This window comes from Passer domesticus, chromosome 3 (genome assembly GCF_036417665.1).
Source record: "Passer domesticus isolate bPasDom1 chromosome 3, bPasDom1.hap1, whole genome shotgun sequence".
NCBI classification, from domain to species: domain Eukaryota; kingdom Metazoa; phylum Chordata; class Aves; order Passeriformes; family Passeridae; genus Passer; species Passer domesticus.
In genome coordinates, this window is record NC_087476.1 from 9,928,335 (window position 1) to 9,945,492 (window position 17,158).

Sequence of the window (17,158 nt, forward strand, 5' to 3'; positions counted from 1 at the left end):
GAATGGCATCTAAAATGTTGATGTTCTTGTGGCAGCTGCATCTGTCTCCAAGTCAGAACTCATTTACTGTCTGGAAGTCCACATGCCAGCAGTCATGAAGGGCTTTGTGGCAGCCTTTCTTCAGTAGGAGCTTTGATTGCTTTCTTTTAGAATTTGAGAGAATTTCCACCAATAGAGTCTGTGAATCAGCACAATATGGCAAGAATTTTAAACAATGTGGTGCTGCTTTTCTTTTACAGAAATAGAAAGAGACTAATTAAAGAATGATTAATTACATGGATTCTGTGCCTGATTGTCTACAGAAAGATGGGGTGGGAAGGTTCTTCCTTTAATCTCGTTTCAGAATAATTGCTTGATTTTTTTCTTCCTCCTCCTGGCCTGGAGTTAAATATGGTGGTAGTTATGCACTGTAACAATTCATTTGCTTTCAAGAAATAGAAGTCCTTGTTTCTATCCCAGCCTGAGGCATTTTGCATTTTACCTCTTTAGTTTTGCAAAGACAGTTGTGTCTCACATGATCAAACAGCAGTGGATCAAAGAGCTTGCCTAGCACTGCAGCACTGAAAAGCAGGTTTTGAGACAAAGACCACATATTATCTGCTGTGTTCTCTCTAAGAGACTTCTGTCTAACCAAGGTCTTGAAAAAATCCAGGACAGAAGAAGGAAATTACATCATCAGCTGCCAGACTTTGTTCTGCAGAATCTTTGGCTTAAAAGCAGAACACCGAACCCCCACCCCCTAAAGACCCCCACAACCTACTGGACTGGATCTTTTGGGAGTATTTTTTTGGCTGAGTGATTTTGTTGCTGTGATTAGCAGAGAAACTGGAGTAGAGAATTCAGGAAGTTGTATCATCATACCAGGTTAGTGAGCTGGATTTACTGCTGCCTTTTCTGGGCAGTGCAGCTACTTCAAGATGCTGCTTCCTTCATATGGTCTCTATGTATTGTGCATTGTTCCTCTGCTTATTATGTTTTCTGTTATTTAAGACCAAAACTTTATGACATGGATGCTGATTCATTCACTGTGTGTTTATGCCAAGAAGGGAGGCTTCAGAAATACCAGCCTTGACAAGTTTTGTTTATTACACAGCAAAGAGAACAAGAACATGTCTTGGCAATGTGATCACAGGTGTGATACCTCTTGGATATCAGAGCTTGCAACAAACAGAAAGGCCTGGGCTTAGATTAAATTAATTTCTTTGTAGATGAGGAATTCAGAAATACGTTGAATGTGTTTTGTAAGTTAAGTAGGATATATCACCCACAAAGAATCATGGAAAATAAAAGTCTTATCTAAATAAAAGAGAATGTATCTCCAGAGGTACTTAGAGGATGAAATTTGAGGTGCTGCCTGCTGTAATACCACAGGTAGAGTTCAAGGTGCAGAACTCTGGGGCAGTGAATGGCACTGTTCATCAGCTGATCTGTTCAGGTGTTCCCTAGTTTTAGATATCAGTGTTCATGCTATTAATTTTACAAGAGCAGCCTTGGTTGAAAGTGATTCTTTTAAGTTTCCCTTTGGGAGTCACAAGAAGATCTATCTGACTTCAGGAATGGTTTTACCTTAAAGAGTTCTGGCTGTCTCTACACCAGAAAATTTAGGCTAATCCTTACTGACTTCATGGCTGGTTCATGGTGGGTGTAGTTTGTCTCAGCCAGGGCAGTAGTGTTGCAAGTTCCTCTCAGGTTTTAATGAGGGTGAACACGAAAAACAAACCCTTGAAATCAAGCAGTTTATCTTAGTAATAGTGGGATCTTTAGCTTGAAGGGGCTGTAGCTCTTGAAAGATCTATGGTTTTAACATTCAAACAGTATTCACTGGGGATGGAGGAATAAAGTGTCCCAGAGATGTTGGTTCTTTGATCATGTTCCTGGTCATCCTGGACAGTTGCCTCATCAGTTGCTTCCCAAATTATGGAATAGCTGAGCTTTACTTTTAACTGTCTGCAGAAAGCCCCACCAGTTGTACTGCTGTGTGGTAGAGGCATTTGCAGTACCTCTCCTGAGGCAACTGGTGAACAAAAGGAGAAAGGGAGGAATCACTGTCCCATTTAGGAAACAGAAATTATCCCAGGGGTTTCACGGGCATCTGGGTAACCCCCCAAGATGCCTCATTGCCTGGCAGTGAGGAAGTTATAAACTGGATATTGGGAAAAGGTTTTTTATCTAGAGGGTGGCTGGGCACTGGAACAGCTCTCCAGGGCACTGGTCACAGCACCAGCCTGACAGAGCTCAAGCAGCATCTGGACAATTCTCTCAGGCACTTGGTGTGACCCTTGGGATGTCCTGTGCAGGTCCAGGAGATGGACTTAATGATCCTGATGGGTCCATTCCAGCTCAGGATATTCAATGGTCCCATGATTCTAACTACAAAAGGCAAGTGAGAAGAAGAACCAAAAAATATATGACTTGAAATTATTCATTCATGCCCCAGGGACTGCCTACCTATGGGTAAGGGAGAAAAAGAAACTAAAAAAGCATCTTCCTTAGACTCTAGTGCCATATCCTGTTCCAGTGAGTGGAGCTGCTGAAGAGAATCCTTCTTTTTCTTTACTCCATGTTTTGACTTTTCAAAGGCACACAGTTCTTGGAGTCACCAGATAATCTATGATAAGGGCTCTCCTAAAACCTTTTAACAACTCATGCGGGAACAGAGTTGGGCATGCACAGGCTGCTGCATATCTGATAAGGTCAAACAATGCAGGTAGAAAATACCCTGAACTGTTTGAGGTGTTCTGGGTTATTTCAGTAGGAATCAGAAGCAAATTATCATCAGAAAGAGTTGTTTTATGTGGCCACAGATTACAAAAACTTCTTCAGTGTCCCAGAACCAAATATGAAAATGGAATTTTAAAATCCATTAGTGTTTACAGTTTCTCATGGTTGAGCATGGGGATGCTCAACCTCAGTTTTGGGTGATGGGGATGAAGAGGAAACAGAGTTGAATGTGGATAATTTTACTTTCCCGTGAAAATTTATGGGGAAGCAAAGCATCCTGTCACAAATCAAAAACAATTTTCCCAAACTAAAATAAAGCTTGGTGTTTTTAGTAATTGCTAATTGCCTTTAATTTACACATTTGAAAACATGCTGTAAAATTAACTTGTGTAAGTTAACTTGTATAACCACATTATGGAAAAGATGGTTCTCATGGAAACTTCTATGGAGAGAGAAATTTATCAGAGTAGATCCTTTCCTGCAGAAAGTTTTGTTTTGAAAGATTGCATTTTCTTACAGAAAAAAAGCAGTTCAGAAATTCCCAGGATGTTACTGATGTTTTCTTTTCATTCCAGAGTTGAAGATGATTTTGAGAAACTCTTAGAGGTTACCTCCAAACCAAAACCTAAGGTCCCACCAAAACCACCTCTGCCTCAGAAGCCAGCAGTTGCCCCCAGGAGCACTAATTCACCTTCGCTGGCAAAGCAAAAGGAAAACAGGATTCAGACGATGAATGAAGTGGACATTCTCCAATATATCCAGGAAAATGAATCTGTCAACAACCAGGATACCAGTCTTTTTTGAACAGATGTATTTTTAAAATGTGATGATGGCTTCTTGGCCCCACCTCCCAGTGAGCTCCAGTGACAGCAGCAAGAACTGACCAGGTGTTTCAGCTGTCACAGTGCTCATTTGTGCACCAGGATGCAGAGAGCAGCAAGTTTGAGTAGCAGAACCTCCCTGTGAGGTTTTCAAAACAGTGCAGCTGTGGTCTAATGTTGCCTTAGATTTTCAGGGTTTCACAGGGAATGTGAACAAGGATGTAGCACTACAGATTGTCTACTGCTATTTTAGTATCAACATTATACAGTTTTGGCCAGTTGATTGAAAATGCTGAGGATGTTGTACACATGGCAACTGTGAGTAATGTCCAACAAATGGTCTGAGGCATGATAGGATGCTGTTCCTGTCATTTTTGGATAGTGTTTTTCACCGCAGTGAAAAACACAATTTTCCTTTCATCCAGTGTGTTTTTGTAGCAGCCTTTTCCTCCCTGACTGGTATTTCAGTATTTTTAACAGGAACTGCTAAATATAGTTAACAGTTCCTGTGTCTTTCCATAGATCCCTGAAATCCCAGCTAACCCTGACAATCTGCTGCCTTATTGCTGCACAAATGCCAACTTGTAAGAGGACTTTAGGGCTGCAAGGACCATGCTATGCATCTCTGATTCCCAGGAAGAAAAGCAGATGACTGGGGTGACTAAGAACACTCTCCAGACATAGATGGAGGTTGCAGTGCCTGGGAGGTTTGGGTGCTGTAGGCCTCCTGTGAACTCCAGATTCACAAGGGCTAATTTTTTCCTGCCAAGTCTTCCTGGGTTTTTAGTGTAGCTAGTGGAGAGAGAGAGGGGCTTCTCCAGGGGGTAATTCAGTGCAGGTGTGTTAATGGTGGAAATCTGAATTGCTCTCTGGAGTCACTCTTTCTCTCCCATTCCTTCACTTCTCCCAGAATTTTTAAGAACCAGCCATGGTGATTAATTCCACTAAGCTAAAATGAGTTTGTGTGATAAGGTGGTGGTCTGTTCTTTACCATGTGATGGTTAAAACAAGGGAAGACAAATTTGTCATTATCTAGAGGAAAAAAAATAGGAAGAAAATATACTGGAGACATTTTAATATGCAGGAGAAGAAAAACTTTGTAGAATAGGTATCCAAGACTTTTCTTCTTCTTCTTGTCAAACTCAGACACTCTGGTTGAAGATACCAAATTTACACCTAATGTGGGTTGATACCTGCTGTCATGCAGAGTTTCCTGAACTCATTCCATGTGTGGTCTAGCTAGAGATGAAGACAAGCTCCCCAGAGGAAAAATTTTAATATATTTAAGCCATATCATCATCTCAATATTTGCCTTTCTAATATAGAACAAAATAAATAGAAAGCATTATATATTTTTAATAATGAAATTATTTCTATTAGCATTTCCTTTTTAAGCCAGTGGGAAATATTACAAAGGTATTTTGCTTTGATGGGACAGATAAAATATAACCATTGATTCTCCTCGGTGTATGGTGTGTTTTACTATAATAAAACATTTTGCAAACCTGCAGGTGTTACTGTTGTTGCTGTTGTTCTCTAGGTTATACAGTAGCAGCAAAGAATCGATTCCATTTAGCTCAGGAGTGCTGTGTGGTGTTAAAGTGTAAATAACTATGAAACTGAAGGTATAGCTGTGCTCATATTTCCTTTGAGAGCAGCTAAAGGCAGAACCAAAGGTACTACCTGGTTCTGTCTGTCCCCCCAGTGTCCTGGTGCAATTAGGAATAAAAAAGGTGAATAAAAGCAGTGAGGAGAAAATAAATGCCTTGCCCAAGAACAGGCATGGAATAGCAGGTAGGAAAAATTAATTCAGGGCAGCCTTCCTGTTGCACTCCCTGCTGTCATGAACAACCACTATATTTAACTGAGGGCTCAGGGAGCATCATCTCCATTTTACTCAGCACTGTTTGGGAGCACTGCCTGCATTTCTGTATTTTTGGACCACAGCCCACCCTTCACATAGCCTGAACACTGCTAAAACTTCCACACTGCAGGCCATGGGTTTAATGATCAGTACAGTGAGTGCAGTACAGTGAGTGCAGTTCTTCACTCTCCTTAAATGGCCAAGGAATATTTTTCCCCCCAGCTCTCCCTAAAATTATCAAATTCCTAAGCACAGGGAAGAAGAGCTGTTAATTGTTTTCTGTGCTAGATTTTTAAGATTATTTTGGGGTCAGTATTTTACTTCAGAAAAAAAAAAATCTAGCATTCCTGTCAAGAAACTAATATAAAAGGATCCTTCATAAACCCTGGTGTTATGCTTTTGTTTTACAATGCAAATGTCTGCTGCAGTCATATTTTTGGGCACTAAGAGGTGAGTTACAGTCATTGAATACATTATATATAATGAATCATTATTATACAAGAGAAGAATGTCAGGCAAAGGTAGCCGAGAAAAATTGAACGTACAATTAGAAATGACAGGGAAACTATACAACATACTTTGCATCCTGCCAGAAGAGAACTTGAATTTTTTTTCTTTCTTTAATGTTTTACTTCTAGTAGCAGGTATTTGATTAGCCTGCTCTTGACAACTCTTGAAATTCAATTATGGACTCTAATGTAGTTCTTGGCTGACAGTCATCACCTTCCAACATCAGTAATAGAGTTCATCAAATGATTTGACAAGAAAGAGTTATATTTAAATCCTTAAAAAAGATGGGGAGGTTAGTTAGAACCCATAATAGATACCTCTATTACTTTATAAGCAGCTTCTTGCTCTGCATAACATTCTGCTTGCTCTGTGGTACAGCACTAATTGACAACTAACACTGTATACTTCATTATTTGGGTCACAGTTAAACAAATTATTTCCCCAAGCTGAGTATTTCACAGATGAGTTGTGGGTCATCTGCTCAGGTCTGTTCAGTTGCTGAATTTTTAGGAAAGCTAATTCCCATGTAGCACTTAAGGCCTAGTTCTGTCACTGACAATTTGGGTTGAGTTGTAAAACAAAATATTAATTGAAACCGATACTTCTGCTAATTTTTGCCCAGATGTTAGCTTCTGCAAAGAAGTTGAGCTGGCTGCAGCAGAGTACACAAGTCAACCTCTGATTTCAGGTCATGAAAATCCACCATGCTCATGGGCATTACCTACTGTAAATGAGCAATCCCTGAGGTTTTTAAATTTAATACTTAGTACCAGAAAGCACTGATGTTTCACTTAAAAATGTGACTGTCACTAATTCACCAAGGAGTCTTGAATTTTTGTGTGTGTATGCATCAACCACATTTCATCTCAATTGAAGTGATCACACATTTGTGACAGTTTAAATGTCTGTGGATCAAGAAGATAGAAGACTTTTACTGTGAAGTTTTATCTATATTCTTATATCTGTATTCTTACTTTTCATCTCAACATCAACAACTGGAGTAAAGTCACTCGCTTTCTGTATTGTGCCCATTTCTTCCTTAATTCATCTTTAAACCCTCCTGATCCAATTTCTTTCAGCCCTCACCATATCACTGATCTTGCTGTAGAGCCTCCTGCATATTGTTATTTCATGTCATGCATTGAACCTAATGAAGAATTCAAGTGATGGGAAAATCTTGTGCACTGCTTTGAGTAAAGATACTAGCACTGGAAGGAGGTAAATTAAATTAATTGTCAAATTAAGTGCTGCTGTGAGAGTTCAGAAGTCAATAAAACTGCTTAAAGGATTGATTAGTTCTAGATATTTAGGGACTAAGTTTTATTCACACCAAAATGTTATGGATGCCTAAAATTTACATGGGGTCAAGGTTAGATTCATGGAAGAGAAATCAAACTATGGTTATGCCCCTCAGAGCTTGGAAAGTCCTTCAGCTACTGGAAGCAAAGAGAATACTCAACAACCAAATATTGTCATATTTCCCTAGAGTGACTTGCTTTTGGCTGTTGTAAGGAATACAAAATTCACATGGAATGAGTCACTCAGGGAGGATTTGATGACTGAGGGAACAGAACATATTCAGTGCTTTATCACCCTGCTTCCCAGCACTCTCCACAAGATCCCTCCACTGGCCTTACAACAACAAAGCAGGTTCTCCTGTTTACTCCTAAGTCCTGGAGTCAGTGGAAATTTTGGTTTCCAATCTATACTTTTTCAAAAGCCGTTTTTGACATTTAGTGAGCAGTAAAAGTCCAGATGGTATCAAAGGAAGATTCCAACAATTCTTGAATGCTCTTCCAGATCCAGATCTTCTGCTGTAGTGAGGATTCCCCACTGGAATATGACACGCAGTTCTGGTACCCCTGATATAAGAAAGACATGGAGCTGTTGGAGCAAGTCCAGAGGATGCCACGAAGTTGGTGAGGGGACTGGAACACCTCCCGTGTGAGGACAGGCTGAGAGCTGGGTTGTTCAGCCCCGAGGAGAGAAGGTTGTGTTCAGGCCTCACAGCAGCCTTCCAGTGTCTGAAGGGAAGATGGAGAGGGAATCTTCTTCAGGAACTGTAGTGATAGGACAGGGGAAGGGGCTTCAAAGTAGAGGCAGGGTTAGATTAGTTATTAGGAAGATATTATTTACTGCAACTGTCCCCAGACACCCCAGACACTGGAGAAGGTTCCCCAGAGAAGCTGTGGATGTCCCTGGAAGTGTTCAAGACCAAACTGGATGGAGCTCTGAGCAACCTGGTCTAGTGGAAGGTGTCCCTGCCCATGGCAGGGGGGCTGGAACTGGATGATCTTAGAGATCCCTTCCACCCAAACTGTTCTGTGCCACCCTGGATGGGAAGGTCAGGACACGCTACAGTTTGCTTAGATGTCACATACAGGAGGTTTACCAGAGTAACCTGGCAATACATGGGCATCATCACAACACCATCAAATGGCAGTGAGTACCCCTAAACAGAGCAGCTGGTGTTATGATCTTTTTCAGCAAGGTGCTCAGGAACCTCAGAGACTGAAGTCATCAGCAAATATACAAAAAGACCTCACAGCCCACTGCCTCCTGCTGCATTAACAGCTACCATGGTTTCTTACCCTCAGATATATTGTTTTTATTATCAAGTACCAAGGAATCACAGTATTAAATTGGAGATGTAGAGCTGTTAAAGCCATGGGGAAGCATTATGGTCAGTGCGGCAAATTCCTTGTGGTCCTTCAGTGACAAAAAAATCCTACCAATGTATGAAAACCTAAAATTTTGTTGGGTTTTGGTAAAAGAAATGCAAACCAGTCTCTCCTTGAACTCATTAAATACTCTCTGAATGCAATTTAGCTATTTTCAACAAAAGGCAATGTTTCTGATGTCATCAAAATGTTGTTTCCTGTGACTGCTCTGAGGGTCATGCTCTCAATCTAAGCTGTCAAAACCTCGTGCAGATCAGTGGAAGCCTGGTCGTGCTGATGCTGGAGAGGGGAGGTAGAGGAATAGGATGTGACACCACTGACAAGCCTGATGGGCTTGGAGGGCACCACTGAGAAACAGGAGAGACAGGGCAAAATGAAAGAAGGCATCTGCCTGATTTATACACACAGCTCCAGAGCCGTTCAATTCCCCTGAAATATCACAGCTGTATGGCTGGAATCAGCAATTAGTTTAGTGATTCTGTGGTGAGAGGAGTTCCATGGTTTTTCAAATGAACATAAAAGAAAACAAAATTATAAAATTCCTGGGGTATTTATGGAGGATTTTTGTTACTTCTCTGGTAATCTATCTGCCTTTTGAGTCCTCCCAGAGATTTTGTCTAACAATCACAAACAACTCAGATTATTTTTTTTTTTTGTGATAATGATTTAATGATACTGATTGTACTCCAGAAAAGATTAATGAAACAGTCAATTTGGTAATGTCTGGGTATGTTAACAACTTCTTACTGTGAAAAAACCAATTATTTATTTACACTGAATGCTGAGAACCAAAACTACCTAGTGCTTCCCTCCTGTCTTAAGCAATCAAATCTGCAGGCTACTATGATTTGTTTCCCAGTTTATGCCTTCCCCATCTCAACTTTTTATAGCTTACATATTTAATCTTGTGTACAGTCCCCAAAAGGAATTTTTTATGCCCACAACTACATTCTAATTATAGCTGCAATACCTACCTTAAAAAAAAAAACCACCAAACCAACAAACAAAACTAATTTACATGGAATTGTGTGGAAAATTAATCTTTTTCATGAGGAATGATAAAAGAAATCTGAGGCTGTCTTCATCAGTGGTTCAGGTTAGCTCAAGGGAGCGTTTTCATAGCACATCTGGTTGGCTCACCTAACCTTACTCTGGTTCCCATCACAGAGCTGCCGTGGCAGCAAACCAGACACTTGGGTCCAGAGGCCTCACCCAGAGGCAGAAATAACCTCCCCAGGAGTGGGCAGTGGGGACTCACCAGCAGCTGTACCACTCTGCACCTGGTGGAAAACTGAGCCCCAAATCCCCCTGAACTCAGCCAGTTCCCTTCCAGCTCTGCAGTGAGGGATTGTACTGAGGGAGCAAAGGGAGGAAGGGCCAAAATCATGGGGAGGTTCAGGTGCTCCATGGTCTGCAGGTGCTGGAGAGGGTTTCACAATACCCAGCCAGGACCCCTCCTGTAAAAGCTTGGTCTCTGTTCATCTGTCTCTGCTGTCCAGGCTGTTTGTGAGTTTTGCATTAAGCAAACATTGGCTCAACTAAAGGAAAAAATAGTATTGTGTGGGGATGTCAGGAGAGAAAACAAACTCCTGCATCTCCTGCTCCCCAGTAGATATCCTATTTGCAGTAAAATCTCTTTCTTCTTCTAGGAATGCTGTTTCCTTCCAGTTTCAGCTGGGAAGATAATGCATGATTTTGGCATTGCCTTGATTCTTGCTTTCTGGAGAAATGGAAATTAAAGTCCCTGTGGCTCAGAAGGGCAAAAGGCCTGCATGTCTGCCCTCCTGAGTGAGTAGCAGTGTGCCAGGGAAAGTCAGAAGAAATAAAAACTTCCTTAAGCAACAATAGAGGAGACTCAGCCCCAGGCTTGGCTTAAAAACCGGTCACTGGGGGTCCCTATGAGATGCTCTTGCATCTCCTGTCTGCAGGCTGGCACCACACAGGCTGGATGGGGGTGTGTGCCAGCTCTGTGCCACCCTGAGGTGTGGTTTCAGCTAGGGCTGACAAGCGAGGGCTGTTCTGACAGTGCTGCGTTTCCTCATGAGCCAGCTCCAGTTTTCCCGTATTTTCAAGTGTGTGCATGACGACTGAGTTTTGTAGAGTGGCCATGAGCTGACCCTTTCCATTTAATGCAGTAATTAGCAGACTGACTGCCTTCCCCTCCCAGGTACTGACCTGCAGTGGCTCCATCCCTAAATTACTGCAAGTGAAATCTGTAATGTGTTCATTTACCACAGCTTTTTGTTTCCCCCCCCATTTCTGTTGCTATTTCTTTGTTTTCCTTCTTTTCTTCTTCTTCTTCTTCTTTTTCTTTTTCCCACTTGACCTGCAGATTTTCCAGCTTTGTTAAAGAAAATAATGGAGTTTCTTTTGTTCAGTCAGAGGATAAGAGGAGAAAGGAAAAATTGGGAGAGGAAAAAAAGAGAACTTTCCTTAGAGCCATGTTTGAATAAGGAATTCCATGTAATTCTACCAGAGATCCACACAGGGAGTTACACAGGGCAGCATTAGAATCCAGTAAGAGATCCCAGGGGATGGCAGGTACCACTGCTGCCTTGCTGGGAACACTCTGCTCCTTGGCAGTGACATTCAAAAGGTGCTGGGGAAGGGTGACAGCGCCGTGCCCCGGCCCTGGGGCTGGAGTATTCACCCGTGTGACTGTCAGAGACCTGCTACCCCTTTTCCTTTTCCTGTGGCTATTTTAATAACATGAAAAAAACTCAGTTATTTTCGACACTTCAGCAGAGACTGGGATTTAAGGCTTTGGAGTCATTTATAGACCATGTGTTCCTCTCTGTCTGGCAATATGTACAATATATAGGACATATGAGAACATGGAAAAATCAGAGAGGCTCTTTAACCTTCCCACAGTTAAAGAGGGACTCTGTAGCAGAGCCAGCAAAAGATTTGTCTGGTTTCATATCTTGGCCATGAACCTCAAGGCTAAACTAAAAATATAAGCCAAACAATCCTGTGGGTTAAGGGATTTTCTGATTTGTTTTCACATTTTTGTGATGTGCATAAGGATGACCTGAAATATTCACCCTCTGAAAAAAAAAAAACCCAAAACAAAAAAAAACCATTTGTCTGCTTTTTTTGTGTTTTGTTAGAAATTTGGGAATATGCTTTGTCTGCTGGCCAGACAGTGAACTAGTCCCATTGTGACAGATGAAAGGAGGGAATACTATCTATTTTGGTATCACAGGTTTTAATTTCTTTTCCAGTTGATTTTGTATTTAATTTTAAAATATACAACAATATTTGTGAGAAAAAACAATGTTTGTTAGGATTGCTAAAGAATTTTCCCAACACTAAGGGTGTGAGAACCTGGGTTTCCTCCTATTTTTTCCCAATAAAATATAAAAAGGAAATGACTGACCTTTAAAAATGAAAAAGGAAAAACTTAAGTACTTGTTTTCTTTATTATGTCAGAAAAACAGATCCAAACTCTAAATTACTCTAAAAATCATCTTTCCCCCATCAGTCTGAAGTCCCTGAACCAGTCACTGTTCAGTCACCACAGCCCGCTCAGAATCAGCACAAATAAAACTTCTACTGGATTGGTGTCAGAACACTGTAAGACAAAACTTTTTAGTGAAACTTTTTTCTGAACTCATAAACCACTGGAGACAGCAAACCCAGTGATGTCTTGAGAGGCACAGGCACTAGAAAGCTGCCTGTGTGGCTTTTCCCAGGATGAAGCACTGCAGACTGTGAGAAACAACTGCTCCCTTTGAAAATTTAAAGAGGTTTATTAAACCTTAACAAAAATACAACAAAGGACTACATAAGGGAAAAGTTGCAGTGCTGGGAACTCTCTTGTGCATACCACATAGCCAGTTCATGTTCACGATGGATGCTCAGTCTTTTATACCCCTGGGGTTGCATCAGCTAACCCTGACCCTTCCTAAAGTCTGTCAGTCAGCTCTTCTTTGCCTTTTATCGGTGGAGACTGCTTTCTTGTAACTTGACTGGAGAGCAGGTGTTGCCATGCCGCACCCCCTAAGCGCCAAGCTTTTCCAATTGCCAAGTGTCCCATGCAAGAGACACATGTGCACTCCTTTTTTTTTTTTTTTTTTTACCTGTCCTAGACAACCCTGTCTGATGGTTACAATACGGGGGGGGAAAGGGAACCATGGAGACAACACAAGACATTTAAACTACAATAACATAACTATACATCACTAAAGCTTTTTTTATTATTCACACAATAGTTACCTTCTAATTACGAGAGCAAATAATCTCATTATCTGTCTATAAGACCTTGTGGTTTTTTGAAAGAGCAGGTGCTGGCTATAGATATGGGACAGATAGATACAGATAGGCCCCTTTCCCTGCGGTTTTGCGGCGCTGCAGAAGCGGCTGCCCCCTGAGCGGAGCGGAGCGGAGCTGCTCTCCCTGCGGCACCGGCCGGGGCAGCGCTGCCGCTGCAGCCCCAAACCCCGCGGGGACAGCAGCCACAAAACCCCGGGGTGACGCCAGGCCCTCAGCCCCGCGGTGACAGCAGCCACAAAACCCCCCGGGGACGGCAGGCCCTCAGCCCCGCGGGGACAGCAGCCACAAAACCCCGCGGTCACGGCAGGCCCTCAGCCCCGCGGGGACAGCAGCCCCTCAGCCCTGAGGGGACAGCAGACCCCAGCCCCAGGGTGACAGCAGCCCCTCAGCCCCGCGGGGACAAGAGCCCCTCAGCCCTGAGGGGACAGCAGCCCCTCAGCCCCAGGGTGACAGCAGCCCCTCAGCCCCAGGGTGACAGCAGCCCCTCAGCCCCGCGGGGACAAGAGCCCCTCAGCCCTGAGGGGACAGCAGCCCCTCAGCCCCAGGGTGACAGCAGCCCCTCAGCCCCAGGGTGACAGCAGCCCCACAGCCCCAGGGTGACAGCAGCCCCTCAGCCCCAGGGTGACAGCAGCCCCCAGCCCCAGGGTGACAGCAGCCCCTCAAACCCAGGGTGACAGCAGCCCCTCAGCCCCGAGGTGACAGCAGCCCCTCAGCCCCAGGGTGACGGCAGCCCCGCTCCTGGAACCACGGCTAAGGAATGCCTGCGGCGTGAGGGAATGCTGACTAACCGGGCATCGCCTGGCACTGTGACTGTGCGCTTCTCCAGAAGGGAAAGCAAGGTCAGGGACTGAGCCCAGAACTTTCCAGGTCACTGGTGGCGACGGGCGCCGTCACCGCACCTCGTTACGTGTGCGGGAGGTGCGGGGGACTGGCAGGCAGAGCGAGAAGTGAGGTCGTGGAGTAGGAATAGAAGCGTAGTTTCCTGGGATCTGAGTTGTTTCTAATCACAGGACACTTCCTGCTATTATTTCCCTATTGATTACATGTCACAAATGAGACAATGATCCTATTTGGCACCTCGCTAAACCAATATGAACATGATCCTTATTAGAATTAAGTGGCAAATTATTCCTGATGCAGATAAATACATATAGCCATTTCCTTTATGTTTTTCTTTCCTGTTTTCAGTTCCTTAAACTTTGCCGGGTTTTAATTGTTCAGGATAACGTTTCATATACCCCGTTATTGAGATATTAAGCTATTAAGAGTGCTTCAACTCAAACATCTCATGAGTCTTCATATGAAGTAGCTGTAGAAAGTTTTTCTACTTTTTTTTTTCTAAAAACTCCTGGTGAGAAGGCTGGGTAAGAAGGATGAGTGAGAAAAGGCAGAGTGAGAAGGCTTTATGTTCTCAAAGCTTGAAAAAATGGTTTGGGAATCAGCATAGAAATCACTTGGATGTCAGAGTTGTTCCTTTTGGTTTATTAATCAGAAGCAGACAAAACCCACATCTTCTGAAATTTGTGTGTATGATAAGAGAAAAAAAAAAAGAAAGAAAAAAGAGGAAAAAAAAGGAAACAGCCTGATGTATTAACTGCCAGTACTGAAATATTGTGAGCAATTCTGTACACTTTGCCACAAACGTGGTCTCCCCTGTCAGTGCCCATCTGCAGCTGGTCACTGGGCACATCTTCCTCCAACAGCCCAGTGCAGGAGGACGCTGAGCAAGATCTGCACAACTCCTGGCCACCAGTGTCCTGCTCTGGAGGGGCTGTGGCACGTGGTGATCAGCCTGGATCTGGGGACAAGAAAGACCTGGGGCCAGCAGCTGCAGGCCAAGCAGATATTAGACATCTGCACTTAGGCAAAAGAACCAAACCTCAAGGATGGTGTATCCCATCCCAGAGATAGCAGCTGAGAACCCTTTTATAGTCTGTGAAACAACTGGTGTTTTCAGGCTGCTTCATCTGACCTCCATCCAGCCCAGGTGAGGTGACATGGCCTCTGGGAGTGCCTGATCTCCTCTCCAAGGCACTGTGGCCAGCTCGCTCAGCTGCAGGCTGGGAGCACCTAAACTCAGTGAAAGGGATCCTGCCCGGGGAGCCTTTCTCCCAAGAGTCCTGCTGGGTGTCCCTGGTCTGTAAGCAGAGGAGGCAGCTGTTGGGAGGCTATTCCAGGCTGGGACCCATCAGCTGGAATGGTGCCATGAGCATTATTTTGGCCCTGTTCTGCACAAGTGCTCAGGGTCATTTGTTAACAGCCAAGCCAGCCTAAGCATGCACAGGCAGTGGGTACACAAGGGAAAATGGAGACACAGTGGCATGTCCCAGGTGGGACTTGGCCCCTCCCAAGCCATGAAGGTTCATCTCCTGGGAGCAGAGGTCTGTCCCTCTCTGCCAGGTGCTGGCCTTGTGGCAAAAGTACATTTTCACAGGGAATCTTTAAAAATTGCTTCATAAATGTTAACCCTGGGAGGGCTGTAGAAGTGTTGGGGTGGACATTTGAGCATTTACCCATTAAGAGAGAGGCATAGGTTTGTCTGTCCTAAGGGAGGCACAACTGTGCACGTTTCCCCCAGCAGCTGCCTGAGTGCTGACCTGGAACACAAAACACAGCCCTGGGCACGTTCTCCCCAGGCATGTGTTACACACAGTTTGTTCCAATGACTAGCAATAAGCAGCTGCTCATGTGGTGCTGGGCTGGGCTGTGGGCAGCAAGAGCTTCCTGCCCTCTCTAGTTCAACACACACAAGCTGCCACACTGATACTTGACTACTACTGACCCCCCAGTGAAATAAATTCAGCAAACGGGAGCAGAAGCATCAAGAGAACCTGAAACCTGCACCTGGTTTAAAAAAAAATATTCCACAGATATTTTGATCTTAAAGGGATTACTACCCTGGGGCTTTTGTACCTCAAGTGATTATTTGACATTGCCGTCATGTCATATAGGAAGGATTGGTATTTAATAGAAGTATTTGGGAGTGTTGAGATATTTCTCATTACAGAAGCTGGGGGAACACCAGAGTCTAGGTGCCGAGTTTCATGTGGACAGACACAATACTTGTGTGATCTGCACTGTTGTGCAGTAAAAATGGCAAGGAGTGACTTGCTGGGTATTACTATTGTTCATTTGCTCCTCCAGCCAACTTCCATTTTCCCACAGGAATAGCTAACAGTAGAGTGTCTAATAGGTTACCAAATGTTTCCCCGCTCTTCAGGATAAAACTGCTGGGTTTAGAGTTAGGTTAAAAGACTCAAAAAATTGCTTCAATAAGCTGAAATTTCTGTTGATAATGAAACCTTGCAGAAACCTTTGCTTCAATTGGCCAATTAAGTTCCTAATCTGAGTAACTCCTCCACCACGGGGATTTAAAAGACAAAAGGTCAGGCTGAGATGAACGTGCTCTCTCCTGATGCTAACAAAACCCTCAGCTCCATGACTGGCCTGGGAGCACACACCAGCCCAGAGCTGGGGAGCACTGAACAGCCAGGGTGCATCAGCACAACCCTGGGACAGCAAACGCCACTGCTGCCATGTCCTGGGGACCATGGCAATGGGTGTCCCAGCAGAGCTGCTGGCACAGAGGGTGGCACCACCTACTCACCACCTAATAAATATGTTCTCCTTCAGCATCCCTGCTGTGACTCCTGCTTCCTGCCCCCTTTTCATGGCCACATCCTTCAGCAGGTCTGGTTGCCCTCCCCTGGGGAACATCATTCCAGCACTGCATTCTCTACAACTCCCACCTGGGATGGTGAAATCTAAGCCTCAGTAGAGGAAAGCCTGGCACAGTGCTGCAAGGCTCAGACATGGTGTGGGAGGTCCCTCCTGCCAGGAGAGGAATGATCCCTCTTGACCCGCACAGTGGTGCCTAACCTCTTCTTGCCACAGCCTACACACATCATTTCTCTGCTGGCCCAGGACGTGCTCAGGTGTTTATTAAAAAGCACTGACAACCCTACTGGAAGCTGATTCCCTGCAGGAGCTCCAGCACTGAGAGCAGTTGGCACAGGGGGATTGCACTGCTGCAGGAGTGGTCCATGGTGTGAGCTGGCCCCCAGAGCAGGGACCACCAACCACCTCAGCATCTGTGAGAGACTGAATGTGAAGGGTTAACGACTCAAACAATCGACCATCTGTAAAAGCAGCAGAGTGTGCTTTGCTGAGCCCAGGTTTGCACCCCCAGCTGAAGGGGGGAAGGAGACCTGTTGGGTGTGTGGTGCTGAAACCCCTGATGTGCACAAGCACAGCCCAGGTGCAGGGGGGTGCACACCCACCACTGG

General features: G+C 44.1%; 1 protein-coding gene and 1 long non-coding RNA gene across 4 annotated transcripts in view; one reads left to right on the forward strand and one right to left on the reverse strand.

The window, feature by feature from the left end:
• Positions 1–5,050, forward strand: part of HS1BP3 (HCLS1 binding protein 3) — a 53,947-nt gene extending 48,897 nt beyond the window's left edge. For all 3 annotated transcript variants that reach the window (XM_064411811.1, XM_064411809.1, XM_064411810.1), the window contains exon 7: positions 3,297–5,050. In XM_064411811.1, the coding sequence (XP_064267881.1) occupies positions 3,297–3,525 (229 nt within the window). In that variant the 3' untranslated portion in view covers positions 3,526–5,050. The remainder of the gene's footprint in view (positions 1–3,296) is intronic.
• Positions 4,312–13,796, reverse strand: LOC135295948 (uncharacterized). Its single transcript, XR_010357986.1, has 2 exons — positions 13,661–13,796; positions 4,312–7,940 (listed from the first exon to the last, which is right to left on the reverse strand). It is a non-coding gene; the product is annotated as an uncharacterized LOC135295948 (long non-coding RNA).
• Positions 13,797–17,158: the final 3,362 nt, after the last annotated feature.